We start from the raw sequence: 18,866 nt of genomic DNA, 5'->3' as shown, positions 1-18,866 counted from the left end.
ATAAGCCACATTTTTTCTATAAAAGCAACAATACAGCCAAATTATATTCAAATTAGTTGAAAGTAATCAATTTCTTAGCATGTTCATAACACAGGGTCAAACTCGCCATATCACGTTTCCGTCACATGACGTTTCGTGACATTTTCCCCATTTGCGGAGTGTGACATATCCAGCCCACGGGCCGCCAGTTTGACACCCCTGCTCTAAAAAATGGATTCCAAGTCAGGATCAGTTTCCAAGAAGAATTAACAGGTAGTCCTTGTTTAGCAATAATTCGCAATTAAGACAGTGATGAAAAAAATAAGTGATGGCCAATCCTCTTGCCATTCCTGCAGAACTTTGCAAGCCTGTGACGTGAAGGAAAGTTGAACTAGTATCGTTAAGCACAATTATGGTTTCACTTAACAATTGCATTGCTTAACCACCAAGTTGCTGATTCCAGTTGTGATCAGTGAGAACTATCTATATTTTGATAAGCTTAGAGTGTATGCTTCCAAAAGAGGAGTATGTATCAGAGTTTGGTGACCTGTTCATCTTTGCATACACATGAACAAATGTTGAATGGCGCAAGGCAGCCTCTGTAGGAAATCTGAGCCTCACACATCAACTGGGTGTCTCTATCAGAAGTTAAAAGGTAAACAGGATGCTATTGGGTTCTGGAGCTAGCTGAGGAGCAGATTGAATCTTGCAAGCTGGAACAGTTTTTCATGCCCCACTAGCCTTTGAGCGAGCCTACAGCTCCCTTGGGAGGTGAGTGGCTGGCTGGTAGTAGATCAAAAGCCCACGAAGACTATGTATGGGGGGGAAGCCAAACCAAAGCTTGTAGGGACCCCAAAGTAGTGCCTTGCTTAATGACCATGACTTGCAACTATAATGGGCAGACTCCATTATCTTCATAACCTGAGGACTAGCTGTAATAGAAAATGAAGAGGCTAAAGTGCTTCAGAATTCAAACAAACAAGCCCCTGTCATGACACCCCAGACTTAAAAACATCAAGAAGACAGCAAAACAGAAAAGAAAGAACCAGAGAAAATTATAAAATATAAAGACCTACAAATAGAAGTAGTACAACTGTGGGAAAAGAAAGCAAAGATAGTATCAATAGCAATAGCAAATTGAGTGCAATCCCAAAATGTCTGAAGCACCATCATTGGCACTGATAAAATCACCATTGTAAATTGCAAAAGGCAGCTTTACTTGCAACAATCCTGTGATGATACTTTTAACACCATCAAATATTTGCCTTTCCCAATAAATATGTGGGTAAATATGTAAAATCCAATCTAAACATTTGACTGTGATCAACCATAATAATAATGATACATAGACACCACACTGATCTATTACAACATCCTAGGTTCTTGGGGAGAACTAAGTGAGTAAAGACCAACTCAGGCTAAACAACAGGCAGCTGTGATTTCACAATGGTGTGAAAAGAGATTTCTTTCTTTCTTTCTTTTTTAAAAAAAAGGCACATTGAAAGTTCTTAAAATTGAGAACGAAGAAACATAATTTTAGTCTTCTAGCCATTTATTTTTTCTGCTAAAGGTAACATGATTAGAGTTATGTATTTTCAGATTCATACACTTATAATGAAAATTGACCATATAAGCTGAAAATTCACTTTTTATATACTGAAATGGTTATACATAGATACCGGAGTGTAGACCTAAGTTTACAGCATTTCATCTTCCAGTTGAGGAATCTTTCACATGTCAATAACAAATACTGCACTTGGATTACTAATACTGTTTTAGCCACAAAAAGTATTTCTGGTTGATAAAGAGGATATATAACTTTGGTAATCAAGTAACTTATCCCAATAAATTGTATATACCTATACTTCAATCCTCTGTTCCCCATTAGGGAAACAAAAATAATATGAACAACTGATTTGGAATCTTTATCTTTTTATGGACATTTGCTCACAACTGCACAGGGAAGACCATCAGTGCTTTGCCATGGTATTAAATATATGCAACCACAGTGCTTTCAGATCTGCCTCTTTAAAAGTTAAATGGCAGATCTTTTTAATATGTTATATGACAAGCTTCTAATTATCCCTTGTTTTAACGGCTTCAGGTTCCATGTGAAAAATGAGAACGCATTAATCTGTTCATTGTGATCAACAGTCTTAGAATTTCTCCAGTCAAAGGAGAATATTGGAAGTTATCCTAGTTTTATTACATGACCAAATTAATGCCATTTCATTTATCAAAATGTGTTAATTCAGTGGAGCCCAACAAAGCTACCTTAAGAAGTTTGCAAAAAAAACAGTAATTCAGTACTCAAATTAGAGGAATCTGGATAATAGTCCTGTCTGGCTTAGACATGCAATTTTATCTTTAAAAAAAGAAGCTGATTAAACTCCCAAGGACATTTATTGCAATATAGATATAATTGCTTATTTTTTCTTGCTTTACTGAGTGACTGTGCTAACCATTTTAGAATCATTTCAGAGAAGTGTGATTGAAACTTATTTCTAATAGCTGAAAAGGATGTCAGGCTGAATTTCTATAATATATTACAAATGCATATCTCATGCCAAGTAGACCATATCATTGCTAGACTTTTTGAAAATAGTGCACCCAACTTTGTGATGTCAAAAAAGCAATTATCAGACCATTATACTTTCAAAAGCTAATGATTTACTTAGGACCTGAATATACTGGACTTCTGTATCTGTGTGACCCACCCATATGCTAACAAAAATATTACATCAAAATTGCCTATCAATAATAACAGCCAGGGCTAGAGAATATAGAAACATAGATTCTCTGGGAAATTTTTAGTGTAGCTCCACGTGATTTTTTTTAAAAAATTTACAATCCAAATGAACAATGGATTAACTAGTGTTCTCTAGAAACAGTGAATCTAATTATTCTGATTCCTTTTATTCCAGCGTTTGATGAGAAATTTACTCTTTGGTAATTCATAATTTGGAGGAAATGAAAGGGGGAATTAAAGCTGTTTAAAACAAATTGCTTGAGGTAGGGGGAAATAATACCCTAATGCCTATGTGTACTGTACTCAAGGTCAATGCCCATTGCCTATTTTGAAAAAGCCAACATCTGTGAGATCCATTACAGCAGTCCTGACTTCCCATCACATTACATTGATGCATTTTGGACATTCTCAAAAGTTGATCTGTCTAAGACTGACAAAGAGTACAGCAGCAAGATGGCTACTCACAGTCTCATCAAACAGAACTTTACTGATTACTGCTGGGGCAATACAGGAATAGGAGAAGTGACCACAACATTACTAGCAATTTACATTGGAATTTCCAGGGGGGAAATTCAAACACCTTTTATTTAGACCATTGTTAATCAAAGTAAGCCATCATAAAACCAACTTCTGACAAAATGCCTGAAATAGTTGAGGTGACAAACACAATGCGTCCTGGCCTCCTTGTGCCAGAAATATTTTTCACATTTAGGTAACTTTACATTACACACATCTTTTATTCACATAAGAGGGACAGGTCCTTTAAGGCAGGAATGTGAATGTGATGGCAGTTATTTATGCAGACACTGGTGCACAGGACATTCCTGGAGTAGGACGAGAAAAACAGGCAGAAATAAAGAATCAAAGCTGGTCTTGAGTTAAGATTCAGAACTGTTCTGACAACAATTCGCATAATCTTCGTGAGACTGTTTCTTTACTTGTTCGCAATGTTAGTCGGTACATCTGAAAAATAATTAAAAAATAAGTTTTATTGAAAAACGGTTTTAAAATTGCCCAAATTCCTATGCTGCTTGTAAGGGTTTTCTGTAACAATTTTAGATGTTTTAGAATCGTAAGGTGGTTTGATATTTAAGATAAAAAAAGAATTGCAGTGGAGGCAAACCTATCTAGTCTGAACTTCTGAAGAACATTTTTAGCTTAAGGAGAAAAGAGGCTATTTTTTTAAATAAAAGAGTTCAATAGTAATCAGTAGGATTACCTGCATTTAGAATTAAAGAAAATGATCTGAGCTGCAGAATTAAGCATCATTGTCAAGCTTTACCTTTACTTACATACTTAGAACATTAGATATTCTTAGAAAATAGAAGTGACTGGTAGTTGTATGTCCAGAAAAAAATAGAAATGGATAGTATAGATCACTGACAGTGAGAAATATCTTTGTCCTTCTGGGACATGGGCATCATAACAACTTTTTGAAAGTACAGTATCTATAAATTGCTTCCAAAATTCCAAATATGCTCACTGACTTAAAGATGTTGCATAACTCTGCTTTAGCCGGGAATCCCATATTAAGACTTCTTCCTCACTCAGCAATCTTTTCCTGCCTCCTCTGCTCCCTGCTCCCCCAAAATCTGGTTATTAGTCAAAACATTTTACATCATCCAAATTTAATATATCACGAGTTATAGTGCTGCATGTTGTACAATCATGTATCACAATATTTACAAGTCCGTACATTTGGGCAAAAAATAAAGTTTATTCCCTGGTGCACATAAGATATATGGAATGGAAAGCCACTTCAGTTAAGTCGTCACAAAATTAAAAAGGAAAATAATCAGTCTGAAATAAGAAAATAGAAGTTCAAGAGGTTTTGAGCTTCACCTGGAGAATTTACAGTACAAAAAAGCAAAACAAAACCCAATGTAATTGACCTTCCTGATTAATATTACACTCTGAATGTAATTTTGCAGAAACTCTGTGCAATGAATACAAGGCAAAGCTAGTATTGGGAGAGCTATAAAATATATGTATGCATTATCTTATTCGACACCACTAAGCACGTATATTGTTAGAGCACAATCTTCAATGAAGCACTATGTCTGCATTTTGTGAACAAAAGGAGAAAGAATATTTCTTGCTAATGCAATAAAAAAACACTATAATTTCTATTTACTTTAGAAGAAAAGATTTCTGTAAAAATACACATGGGAAAAATTAAGGGTCTTTCATACGATACACGCTTTTGGTTTGACAAGCAAATAAACATGGATTACCTCTGCCTGAAGGTTGGGTTCAAGACGCATCAAACATCCAATTTGTATTGATTTCGTGTGTATTATGCCAGCACCTACAAAGTTAGCAGGATTAGGATCCACTTCTTCCAGTAGAGCTGTGCCAAAGCCAATGATCTGTAAAAGAGGATTTAATTTAATATACCTCCTTAAAAGACGAATCACTTAATTTTACTTAATCGAATTGAAAGCCATTGGACAACATGCAGATGGAGAAAGTAAGGAAGGAGGGCATATAAAATGTTTATGATAGATTGATCAGAATGCTAAACACACAGTCCAAGAAGAGATTGGACTGCCATTTGTCAGAAATGGTGTAGGGTCTCCCGCTTGGGCGGGGGGTTGCACTAGATGACCTACAAGGTCCCGTCCAACTCTTGATTATCTGTACAGTTGATTAAGGCTCAGATAGCTTCCATATTAGGGAGAATGCAGACGTTTAGAGTAAAGAAAGAAACATGGTGCTATGGCAAAATCAAATACCCAAACCAACTTTCCCAGATAAAATAAACTAACAAATCAACTACAAATCAACCATTATTTAGACATAAATAATGCTGACTTGGGCACTAAGAGACAAAAATAATTGATAGTGAAAAGGAATAATTTGATAAAATATAGTTTTTGTTTCCTGGAGAAACAGCTTCCATATTTGAGAATCAACCAATGAAATATAGACAAGGGAATGATGCATTTCAAAGGTTTTCAGAATGTACATAGTGTGTAGTGCGCTATTTTGAATAGCTGTTGATTAACAAAAGGCCACTAGTGAAGAAATAAACCTATAAATTTCTTCTATCTTTTTTAGATCTGATAGTTTAATTTTTTTTAAAGCACCTTTTTATTTTGGTAAGCACAAGCACAACCGATTTCTGCTTCTTAATGAATAAAACAGAATCCTTCAAGAGGCAAAGGAAAAAAAGATACCAAAATTAAGAACCTAAATACCTACGTTGGTAGAACAAAACTTTGGCTGTTTCCATGTGTTTATGTAAGAAGCAAAGCAAATTTCCAACCATACAATTACCAGATAACCGAGTCCCATGCTGTTTTGTCTCCTAGTGTCCAGACATTTATTTTAAAAAAGCATAGATGTGTAAGCTGTTATGTCCATAGCTTTAACTTTACTATCATTATCAGGTGTTTTTAAAAACAGATTAAAGGCAACGGCTATTTTCCATTATTATAAAGTTCTGAAGTCACAAAAGCAGCTATGCTGGAAGGCGAATTATAACCATCCAGGCAAGATAAATCATTATACTTACTTTTGCCTTTGTAATTTCAGCATCCATTGGATGGTTTGCTTTAAAGATATTCTGTACTTCTTGTTGAGGGCTATGAAGAACATCAAGAGTCGATATTACTAGCTCATATTTATTATATTGCAGCAGCAAAATGTTTATGACAGAATGTAAACACATTTTACATGGAAGTAGCAATGTATTACATGCAAGTTTGTAGCATTTCTCCTAAACAATGAATCTTATAGGATTTGCATAGCAACGAGCTAACCAATGAACCAAAAACAGGTATCCTTAGGTAAGCTGCTCTTTAGCTGTATGGATAGAAAGATGAAATATATGGATATATAGATCAGAGATGGAAGAAGTGTCAAATACTTTCCAGGAATTCAGCCAACATCAAAATAAATGGACATGCAGAAAGATTGCTATATTAATGCTCGCAATTTATTAAACAATTCTATACTTAATTTTAACCCCTTAAAAGATAGGATCTAAAGTAGTTCATGTTATATTTATTTATTTATTTATTTACACCAAGACAAATTCCTTGTGTGTCCAATCACACTTTGCCAATAAAGTATTCTATTATATTCTATACTAAACCTGGAACAATTAATTGAATCATTCTGTTTCTGACAATGTATGAATGTTTCCTAACTAAAGATGAATATGTGAGTTCTGATATTGACATTCTAAATTTCTGAAATAGCATGGCCAATATAACGCTTGTTTAAACATCTATTTAAATCTCTTCATTCCTTTTCTTACATTGATTTCACGCATGAGTCACATAACAGAACATTTATGATAGGCTGGAGTCATAGAAACCAAAGAGATATTCACTGGGTTCACGTATGACACTAAATCTTAATGTAGTTTAGTTGTCTTTAGTAAGTTGTATGAACTTATTGTGAATCACTGTGACATACCCAATCAAATTAAAATAAACCACACTTATAGACTGTATTAGCCCAGGCACAGCTTCTACCTGGAATGTCTCACTCAAATGTAGCAGGCTTCTTTCTGTTTGACTTATCTCCGTATCATAAATGAGTACTACAGTTTGGGACTAATATTCCCAGAAGAATAATGAGATAGAAGAAAGTTAGAGAGTAGTATGCCACCAGTGGCATACTGGAACTCTGAGTGAGAAAAGGCAACATATGTGGCCGCAAAATGGTAGGTTTTTTAAACAGATCACATATCAAATCACTCCCCAAATTAATGAGAACATAGGGAACTAGTCAAAAATAGACAAAAAAAAAAAAATAGCTTCAAAGGTGAAGCTATTGCGGAGAAAAAGAAAGTGGAGTTTCAAATCTGGCTCCTACAGAAACAAATCATGAATTTACAAATCATGAATTTGCAGATGTTTCATTACCCAGTCTAGTTAATCTCATCATCATCATCATCAACAACATGTTACCAAGTTTGGGTAATGAAATACCTGCAAGAAAACAACCAAGATCAGAGAGCACCAAAGTTCCCTCATTTCAACCCTGAGTTACAAATATTCTCCTTTGTGAATTTATGTCTAAAGAGGTTCCTTTTTCATTTGAGCTAGGTCTCAGTGTTCACTAAAATCCAAGTTACAACCTGGAAAAAGTAATATAGTATATAATAATGAAGAACATGCAAGATTAAAATAATTTTACTTGCTCAGTTGTTTCCATCTCTGGAAGAAGTCGTTAGCAGCCATTTCTGTAGGCTGGAAAAATTTGTTCAGTGTGATAGGTAGCTTCACGGAGAGGTTTTGTAAAGTTCCTCCATATCTGGAAACAGCAATGACAAACTTTTAAAGGCAATCTAAGCAATCTAGTGGCGCACACAATCCATCCAAATCTTTCCTTGCTTTCATAAGCGCTGGTTCTTAAACCATTTGACCCAATTACACCTTTTAAAATAATATCATTACCTCCCCTCCCTAAAAAAGCAGACTATTGTTTTAAACAAGTATCTTGGCAGTAGCTATCCCAAACTGGATCCTCAACTCTCCACTTTCAAATAATAGCTGCTACACAATACAAAATTTAAAGTCAGCATAGTAAGCAAATTACTTTTGCCGATCCCAATCATCTCAGTTGAGGCATATTGGAAGACAATATTTTTCACTTGCTTACAAAAAGTAATCAATGTGGGAGATTCATGTGTTTCCAGGAAGGGAGATTTCCCATTAAAGTGGGAGGTCACCACTGAGAATGATTGCCATCCTGCCCATACCCATGAACTTGCAAGGAGTGGGGACTCTTAGCAGGCCAGGCCCTGTTTAAATGACCAGGCCAAGCAATCAGATTCTATGCTTCCAAGGTGTTGCCTGATAGCAGAAGGTTTTATAGGATATTCTCCAACAGATGAAGGAACATTCAAAGTGAATATTCCTGTGGTGGAAGGGCTTGTGTGACTCAATAAATTGAGAGAGAAATGAAAAGCAGAGATGTCAACAGTGATACCTACTTATTCTAAAAATGGCAGTGTGATAAATAATACTCATGAGGGGGATGTGGAGAACACTTCACAGGAAGTTTGCACCTGGCCTCAAGACTATTTTTGTACAAAATAATGTCAAGCTTATTTCCTCATGAAATAGTTCAACTAAAATTCATCAAAATGTTTAATCTACCCATGTATGAAGCAGAAATAAATGATAATATTAATCCCTTCAAATAATTCCTGTGGCAGAACCACCCCAAGTTTTGTGAATAGCTGCTGCTAATAGTTAACTTACTCCTTTTTGTTCCTCTTTCATTTCTTTTTTTCAAATGTTTGCTCAACACCCCTTCCAGGATTATGCTTTATATATCCGAAGGCCACAAAAGTTTATGCCATCATCAATAAGCTAATCTTTAAGGTCACAAAGTACACTTTTTTGTGTTCATAGAAATGGATTACTGCAGATATTCCTCTAGAAGGGCACTTAAATGAAAAACAATGTTCAGAGTTAAACAATTATACCTGAATTGAATGTTTAAGGCTGGCGCCTCCATGAAGTCTGATATACACTCAATATTTACAATCTGTTGCACTTGAGCGCCTCCTTCTACAGTGGGGTCAACAGGTTTAGTCTGCAGATTCAGACGTGATAGGTTAAGGAAAGAGATTTGTTTTCTGTTGTTCTTTTGCTGAACCTTGCGAAGATTGAATCTGTTCAGAAAGGCTTGGCAAGGTTAAGATAAGTAGAAGGGAAATAAATAGATTAAGTGTATATTTGGGATTAAAGAGATTGCTGGGATGTTGTTAGAAGACTTAAAAATTCTTGCTTATAGACAGGTCAAGTTAGTGCATATTTGTCCATGAAATCACTAGGAATGAATACAAATTAATTCAAAAAGTATACGTTTGCATAGGATTCATTACAGAAGAGGCAAGACATCTATCTGCCTTCTAAACATAATTGTTTTTTGTCATCTCACTCTTACTCTGTGGTCTTTGACTTAGAAACACAGGTCAGAATGCAACCACAAGCCTTCTGCTGGTAGATCACTGACCAATATGCATAGAGATGGTTAGGAAAGGGATCCTGCACTTATATCTCCTTTCCTTGTCTAAAAGACATACTTTGCATATCTCTCTTATTAGTTAGGTTGATATTCTCAGCAATTCCATAACTTACTTTCAGTTCAGCTCTCTTTCTCTTCTGACTGTGCAGTTCAGATCCTCACTTTCTCTCTTTCCTTAATGGAAGAAACATCATACACTTTACCTGTTGACAGATTCAAGCAGCTGAATCTCTCTTTGCATTATGCTCTCTCCTAAATAAAAATTGCATTCATTTTCCTTTACACAAGCACAATCTCAAGACTAGTTTATTATAGTTTCTTATAATTATATTGCTAATTGAAAGTTTTTCTTTTTGTGCATTTTTTTCTGCTCTTTAAAGCCATATGCCAGGCAAACAAAGCAGCGAGAGCATTGTACTAAACTAACAAGGAATCATCGTATTCTTGTAGTCTAGAATATAATATAGCTCATTTATATAAGTAACAAAGGATATTTGACTGAAGATCATCTGAACAGATTAACGTTGGAACAAAATTTAAAAATGGTGTGGAGGTTTTATTGCCATAAAATATGAACATACGGCCTAGAAGAAAGAAGAAAATATCTTAATCATACGATCCACATTACCGATGAAGTCCACTGAGAACTTTTAAAAAAAAACTCATGAAAATGCATTTATGTGAAATTGTGAAGGGAGTTTTTGAGCAGAAAATGAATGGTTATTTGTGTTTTCAAAATAAATGCTATGTGCTAGATGGATATTTGGGAAACATGGAAACCATTACAGATAGTTTTAAAATATATGTAATGCTCACATTACCTCCATTCATTCAGTGACTGTTTGAAATTAAAAATGGTGTTGAAGGACTTACCACCAGTCCTCAAAGTTATGGCTGGTGCAGCATTCCCATAGTCAAGTGATTGCAATTTGGACCTTTGGCAATTGACTTGCCATTAAGATGGTTGCAACATCTTGCAATCACATGATTATCATTTACCTCTTTCCCTGCTGGCTTCTTACAAGCAAAGTCAATGAGGAAGCTTGCAGAAGGTCACAAGTCATTCCTGAAAGTTGCTCCAGCTGCTTTTTCTCCAGGGGATCTTGGACCCATAGCACCTGCCCATACTCTGTAGCGCTGATCCACCCACTCTTATCTCTCGCCCGCCAGTCTGCTTGACTGAGATGCAATTTCAACAGCATAAGCAAACACCTCTGGATTTCCACTTTTTCTTGTGTTGCTGTCCTGTGAGGTTCTTGCTTAACAATCCTCAACAACCTTGCTTAACTACAGCAACGGGATTATTATTGCTAAATTATGGGGTCATACAACATTGAGCTTTATGACCACATTGCTGAGCAACAGAAATTACTGTTATTAACTGAGGACCTCCTGTATGTGGCTCTTAGTTACAGAAGCTTTCTACTCATCAAGTGATAGGATACAAGTGGCATCTCTGAAAATCTTCACTTACTAAGGGAAACTTTCTTTATGGGGAACTCTTTAGGAATCAAAGAAATTATCTTTAAACTGAAAAACATTATAACTTTTTAAAAAGAGATCTAAGACAGAAATCATCACAATTTCAGCTCATTGTAACCCATCAGCTCACCCAAGTTCTGACGAAATTCAGATTTCAGACCAATCTGTAGTAACTGATTCTCAAACAGGACCCCATTGTTTTTGCAAACAAACCTAGAAGAAATAGCTGCATTGGTGAAATTATATTTAAACAATTATATACATTCTTCCAGCCTTTCCTGGAGAGGAAATACACATAAAGATGTACTCAAGAGTAATAGAAGACATACAAATCTAGATAGATTACAGATTAAATTTTCACCCTAGAGGAGAAAATGTTTTCCAATTATAGAAAAATTATTCTAAGCAGAGTAGGTAATCTTGTTAAAATATTTAACTGTGCTAATAACATATGCGGAAACATGTACATTCATGGTACATAAGACTGAATGAACATTTGTGTTAACTAAGAGCTCTATACCAATAGAAACTGCCAAGTTTACTCTAGAGCTGGTCCTTGCTCTATGGCAATAATCCAGCGTATCATCTGGAGGATATAGAAATTAGTCAATTCTATTTTTGGAAAAACAAGTCAATGACACTTAAAATGACAAACAGTTTTGTAACCTCATGGAACTAGAGAAGAACTACATTGGGTAAAACCTGGGAGGAATAAGAAGAGAAGAAACGGGGGTACTGATTTATCACATGCCTTGCAAAGTTGTCTTCGGAACCAGGAGCAAGTGATGCAGGATTTGTAGAATTGTCTGAAAAGACATCCACTAACAAGCTACCGCTTGATGTTGCAGGAACAGAATTTGTGACTGCAGCTGCACCAAGACCTAACAGGTCTGCTGAAGGAGATGGAGTAGACTGCAAGAAACAACCAGTGTTTTAAATGCTAAAAAAAATACAGAGCCAAGACACCTTCTCCCCCCCCCCCTGCCCTTTCTGTTTATGAAAAATCAGGTGCTATACCACAATGTTTTTCAAACTTGCCAACTTTAAGATACTTGGCCTTCAACTAAGCAATTTCAACTTACTGCCTGGACAGATCTGGGGACTGAGATCCACACATTTTAAAGTTGCTAATTTGAAAACCACTGCTTTTCTATATTAACTTTAAAATAAATATGGTACTAAAGTTTTTTTTAAAAAATCCTTAACTTAGTACAGACACACAGACTCACACAGAGGGGGGGGGGAGGGAGAGACACATTAAAGTAAACAGAAGAAACTAGTCTGCCTCCAAAGTGAATGGTCATAATAAAACTGAAGATCTCTGTTCATGTGTCTCTGAAAATGTGCAGATTCCATGTGGAAAAGATATAGGCAGGATTCCCAATTTCTATTCCCACACATTCTATTTTGGCCTCCCATGTTTGGACCCTGCGGATTTGACTGGAAAGGTCCAAGGGCAGCTTCTCTTTGGAGCACCTAAACACAAGTAGCTCTCCAGCTGCAGAATCTGATCAAGCAGGACTTTTGAGTGCTGTTGATGCTAAACTTGAGCAACAGATTCAGAGTTCCCTGAGGGTAGGAATGTAAAGGAAAAAGCCCACATGCACAGCCCGCTACACACAAAATGAATGCAAACCCTAATATGGAATTAAAACTATCAATTCAGGTGTCAGTCTAAGAATAGTAGCAGCTAAAAGTGCAGGAAATATGGGGAAACTAGGTATTTCTGTATTCACTCATAAGACATTCTTGGGTTGTCATTATGTATTCTTCTATTTGTGAGTCTAGTGATCAATATTAACTGAGTGTGTGACTTTGCATACACAAACTAAGTCCTGCTCTGGAAATATTTATATTTATTAAGCAAAGCATGATTTATATATGATAAATAAAAGATGTTTTCTTGGCGAGAGGGAGGTTATAAATTATCTCTCAGAAAATAGTTATAAAATGTTAAAATAAGATTGCAGTAATAAACACATAAAATTAAAGGCATGTAAAGGCCAGAATAAATAATAATCACATTATTGGCAATGTGTAGTAAAAGTCTAGGATTTCTTAAGCATTAATGTCCTCACAAAGGTGATATTCCCTTCTGAAACAGCAAAAAAACAAACACAAAATACTATAAACCTACCGCTGTGCTTGCATTTACAAGGGTGGCATCAGTGCTACCATTGATATCCGAGCTTCTTTCCTTTTTGGTTTCTTCCAAATCAGTAACTGTATTGGGACCTTTTTTCTTTTTCAGCTTGGCTAGAATGGAGGATTCCCTCTCTGGAAATGGAGGCATTTCTTCTAGCACAGTTGCCTTAGAAAGAAACCGAGCCACATTTTGGAAACGTTAAGAAACATGCTTTGACCTCTTAACATATAACAACATCTTTGTCTAAGTCAGGAGTGGATCTCTCTCTCTCTCTTTTTTTAAGTCCTGAAAGCCACCTGAATTCTGACCATATTAAACATTTTTCGCCCTCTGGGTTGCACTTGGGAAAGAGTGGAGACGTTCACCAATTCTCCCCTCCTCAATGATGTCACACCAAGCACAGAGACCATGTCTGTCAAGTGTGGAAGCCAGTCAATCTGGTTTCTTCACTCCAGAGTCCCCTTGGCAATGGAGCTCTGCAAAGAAAATGGACGCGGACAGATAGTTCAAGAGCAACAAGTAGAGACAAGGTAGAAACTGGCTGGAGATGCTGCTGAAAAGGAGCATCACTATAAGTGGGACCAATTCAAATTGCCAACCAGAGAAAGTGTGGAGGTGTGTACCATTGCAACATTCCAAAAACCATGAAGGGAGAAAGAAGATAGAGGTTGCCCTTTCTTTGGCTAAATAGGCAAATCACTGCTCAGTGCTCCCATAACATTTAAAGGAGCTCTGGGTTCAGTCCCTTAGACTTGGTTTTAAACAGTGGGAATATCACCGTCTGCAGCTCCTCTTTCTTCACTACTTTTACTTTCTCTGCCTTACCACTGTTTCCACCCTTTTTCTCTGCTGAACAAGTCAGCAGCATTGGAAGCGATGCATCATTCTAAAGAGAAAAGGTGTAAGCAATAGTAATAAGTATTTAGACTTATATACCACTTCACAGTGCTTTACAGCCCTCTCTAAGCAGTTTACAGAGTCAGTCTATTGCCCCCAACAATCTGGGTCTTCATTTTACCCACCTCAGAAGGATGGAAGGCTGAGTCAACCTTGAGCCTGGTGAGATTCGATCTGTCAAATTGCAGGCAGCTGGCAGGCAGCAGAAGTAGCCCTGCAGTGCTGTACTCTAACCACTGCGCCACCACAGCTCAGGTGGTAAGCAGCAGATGACTGAAGGAATCAGGCGCTGCCCTTAAGAGCACAAACTTCATAAAAGTATTTGCTTTGTGACAACACTGTCTGAGCATCTATAAGTAGTGCCTCATTGGCTTAGGAATAGTGGGCTGCTGCTGAAGCTATTAACTAGCTGGCCAGTGCAGCTCTACACGCAGTCCTTGACTTACAACACTTCACTTAGTGACCGTTCAAAGTTACAGCGGCACTGAAATATGCAACTTATGACCGTTTTTTGCACTTACAACCACTGCAGCATCCCCATGGTGATGGGATCAAAATTCAGATGCTTGGCAATTGACTGCTATTTATGAAGCTTGCCGTGTCCCAGGATCACACGATCCCCTTTTGCAACCTTCGGATAAGCAAAGTCAATGGGGGAAGCCAGTGATTCACTCAATATGATTTACCACTGCAGTGATTCACTCAATAGCTGTGACAAGAAAGGTCATAGAATGGGGCCAAACTCACTTAACAAATGTCTCCCTTAGCAACAGAAATTTTGGGCTCAATTGTCAAGGACCACCTACACACCATTCACTGATTCCAAATTGCTAAGGGCGGATGGAAGCTTTCCTGAATTATCAGGGCCTAAGGTCTACACCAAGGGCCTTCAAACTTGACAGCTTTAAGGCTTGTGGGATTCAACTCCCAGAATTCCTGAGCTAACATGCCTGGAGGAGGAATTCTGGGAGTTGAAGTCCACAAGCCTTAAAGCTGTCAAGTTTGAAGACCCCTGATTTACACATACACACCCAAGTTTGGCCCTGGTGACATCACTGCAATCTGTTGAAGAGAGATACGCAACTGCCTTCAAAACCACTACTAAGTGCAGAATTGTTAAGAAATAAAAAAAAATATTGAACTCTGTTTTTGGAGGTAGGGTTCGTATCTATAAATATATGTAACCACACGTACATACATACCAAAATATCAGTACTAGCAATTGTACTGAGCCTCAGGTACTCAACAGCTCTCTGCTGTAGCTCAACGTCAGCATTCTTTAGTTGGCTGTCACTGCGTAATACATCTTGAACGGTAGTTTTTATCTCAGGAAATAAATTTACAAACTTGATGTAAGTAGACAGAAGTAGTGCTCTAGTTGGGACACTGCACAGATGGAACTTTGAATGCAACAGGTTGAACTGGATGAGAGGACTTGGTGAGAGAAAGAAAACAGAATCAGGGCTAACAATGATTTGTTTGATGGGGGGAAGGGGAAGGAGTTCAGCATGAAAATCCTAATATTACATTTTGAAATAAAGACATTTCTGCTGCTGGGCATTTTAAATTTCTAATTCATGCTTTTCTACTAATCAGTTCTAATTGTTTATATTTTTTTAATATTCAAATCAGGGGCAGGCAAACTTATATTTGTGTGTATCTGTGGACATTTGTCCTGATTCTCATGCATTTTTTTTAACTGTAACTTTGTTTTTTAAATATTCTTTTCTTTTTTAAAAGAAATAGGATACTAGTATGCTGCAATCATATCTCTAAAAATAGTAGAGGTGCCTACTATCCCAAACACACTGCTTACCTCTGCTTTAACTAGAAGAATAATCTGAATAAAATCTGATTACACAGGATCATGCTGGAGATAGTTATCCTATTTCTCAAAATGTCAGTAATGGTATACTGGTTGGGGGTTTGGACTAGAACTGGGATAACTAGAGCCAAACACACACTTAGTCATATGTGATTATGCTAGAGGTGATATTATAGTGTTTTTACCTGGATCTTGGATCCCCAGCAATCAAGTTTCCAAATTCTCCCAAAATGTAGCCACCCACTTTGACCAAGTTTTCATGGCATGCTGGTGCTTGGAGAGCCTGTTGAAAAAGGCATTTGGGAAGCATAAAATATTACCAATTCGGAAAGTGCGTACATAAACACCTAATGTGGAGAGAAATCTGGGCCAATATGTATGTATGTATGTATGTATGTATGTATGTATGTATGTATGTATATATATATATATATATATATATATATATATATATATATATATATATATATATATATATATATATATACACACATACATACACACACACACACACACACACACACATATGTTTTCTTAAGTTTTCATGGGTATTTATATGTATGGTATTCAGCTTTGTTCGGATATATATATATATATATATATATATATATACACATACATACACACACACACACACACACACACACATATGTTTTCTTAAGTTTTCATGGGTATTTATATGTATGGTATTCAGCTTTGTTCGGGTATTTTCCCATGATGGCAGATGAGATTCTGCCAAAACGTTGCTACAACTTTAAAAGCACAACTAGAATGACGTGGGAAAATACCCGAACAAATATCCTGTTATGTGCATAACTTACAGTGTATAACGTACAGTTCTACAGAGGAATTATTGAGTGTATCATCTGCACCTCTATAACTGTCTGGTTTGGTTCTGCAACCCAACAGGACAGACACAGACTTCAGAAGATAATTAGGACTTCAGAAAAAACAATTACTACCAACCTGCCTTCAAGTGAGGACCTGTATACTGCACGAGTCAAAAAGAGGGCTGTGAAAATATTTACAGACCCCTCACATCCCAGACATAAACTGTTTCAACTCCTACCCTCAAAACGATGCTATAGAGCACTGCACACTAGAACAACTAGACACAAGAACAGTTTTTTCCCCAAAAGCCATAACTATGCTAAACAAATAATTCCCTCAACACTTTCCAACTATTTACAAAGTCTGCACTACTATAACTATTAATCTTCTCATCACTCCTTATCACCCATCCCCTCTCATTTGTGACTACTTAGTTGCTTGTATCCTTACAGTTTATATTGACTGTTTCCTAGTATGATTTGATTGCTTATTATACCATATGACTATCATTAAGTGTTGTACCTTATGATTCTTGACTCTTGATGAATGTATCTTTTGTTTTATGTATACTGAGAGCATTTGCACCAAGACAAATTCCTTGTGTGTCCAATCACCCTTGGCCAATAAAGAACTCTAATTGTAACCTCCGCTTTGGGTCCAGATGTATAAGGAACACAAACATTATACAACCAGGAAAAATTATTTATTGGTAACCCTGTTAGGTTTTTCCCCCCAAAAACTGTAGAGGTGTACTTATTTATATTTAGATCCACATTATGTCTTTGGAATAGACCCATGAGAAGAAACCCCTAATAATTAAAGTTAATCCATAGGGTAAGATTACCCTCAAAATCAACCAGAGAAGTCTGTTCAAGGAAACAGACTGCAAAGGAAGGAAACACCCACCACCCTCCTCAATTGATTACACACAGTTTTAAAATGTTTATTAGCTATTCTACAATCGACACTTTTAAAATAATTTATCACATAATTTACAAGATACTTCACAGGAGAGCAACTTCATTTGTTAAACACCTTTATAATGGTCATTTATCTTTAGTAGAGAGTACATTATTTATTTTTAATAAATAAATTCCATTCTTAAATACATCTTTTCTGCACCTTTACAATTACACTAGGATAAAAATAAACTTTTGCAGGCAATTAATTGAACTGCTAGAGGTTATGCCTAGTCCCTTCCCTAACTATGTACTGAGTTGGGAGGAAAAAAGAGTGGGGGGGAAATAAGATAGAAATAGAAAATTGAGTTTCCGGCCTGCTTTTGAGTCTGACGATTCCCTCCAGTGACCTTAGCCCCACACATTGTAATAAAAAATGGTCCTTTGTATGTCATAGCTTTTGATAGAAAAATGGATCATTACTTAGGGATTAGACACATGAAAGATGACTTGTTACCTGCAATAAGAACGCCTTCACTGTGTTAAGAATAGCATATACAGTAACTTTGATAAAAACTCTCTCCAAGCAAGGTTTTATCATACATCTTCAGGTCAAGGCAGAGTTCCAAGTATATGACTCTTCATTACTAGCTGACCTTCACAAGTGCCATTCAGTTTTTGATCGGGATAGAGAAGCTGAGATCTGTATGACCAGTTGTCAAACCAGAAGAATTTTGTTCTTAATACTGGAGCCCAGGATAAATAAGTCCTAGAGTTTCTCTCTATGGTTGCTGGAGTCAAATTAGACCTTCAAAATTATAATAGGCCAATATGGATGCTATATCCTCAAATGATGGAAGTGTCTTGATGGGATGAATTCTAATATCACCTTGCCTCTCCCTTTGTAAAGTTGCACATTCATAAAAGCACAATACATTTTCACAAAAGTCATCACACTGCAGATTTTTTAAACTAATAAACCATCAGATACCAAATCCATTTCTCCTTTCTTTTAGAAAGCTCTTATCCCATTTACCAAAAAATACTACTTCAAGCTACCTATTA

At 36.5% G+C, this 18,866-nt stretch overlaps 1 protein-coding gene across 2 annotated transcripts in view; it reads right to left on the bottom strand.

Annotated features, from left to right (window-relative positions):
- Positions 1 to 1,513: 1,513 nt before the first annotated feature.
- The window catches only part of AP2A2 (adaptor related protein complex 2 subunit alpha 2), an 81,372-nt gene continuing 64,019 nt past the window's right edge, over positions 1,514 to 18,866 (bottom strand). For both annotated transcript variants that reach the window (XM_087950840.1, XM_087950841.1), the window contains exons 12-22: positions 16,257 to 16,354; positions 15,449 to 15,680; positions 13,341 to 13,514; positions 11,955 to 12,115; positions 11,334 to 11,416; positions 10,216 to 10,305; positions 9,177 to 9,300; positions 7,880 to 7,996; positions 6,246 to 6,315; positions 4,963 to 5,097; positions 1,514 to 3,691 (exon numbers count right to left, since the gene is read on the bottom strand). In XM_087950840.1, the coding sequence (XP_087806966.1) occupies positions 3,614 to 3,691; positions 4,963 to 5,097; positions 6,246 to 6,315; positions 7,880 to 7,996; positions 9,177 to 9,300; positions 10,216 to 10,305; positions 11,334 to 11,416; positions 11,955 to 12,115; positions 13,341 to 13,514; positions 15,449 to 15,680; positions 16,257 to 16,354 (1,362 nt within the window). In that variant the 3' untranslated portion in view covers positions 1,514 to 3,613. The remainder of the gene's footprint in view (positions 3,692 to 4,962; positions 5,098 to 6,245; positions 6,316 to 7,879; positions 7,997 to 9,176; positions 9,301 to 10,215; positions 10,306 to 11,333; positions 11,417 to 11,954; positions 12,116 to 13,340; positions 13,515 to 15,448; positions 15,681 to 16,256; positions 16,355 to 18,866) is intronic.

Source organism: Notechis scutatus, chromosome 1 (genome assembly GCF_049901735.1).
Source record: "Notechis scutatus isolate UNSWTSFEM ecotype Mainland chromosome 1, rNotScu1.2, whole genome shotgun sequence".
Lineage (NCBI taxonomy): Eukaryota > Metazoa > Chordata > Lepidosauria > Squamata > Elapidae > Notechis > Notechis scutatus.
Note: the sequence above shows the minus strand (reverse complement) of the source record. Positions and strands in the feature narration are given on the sequence as shown.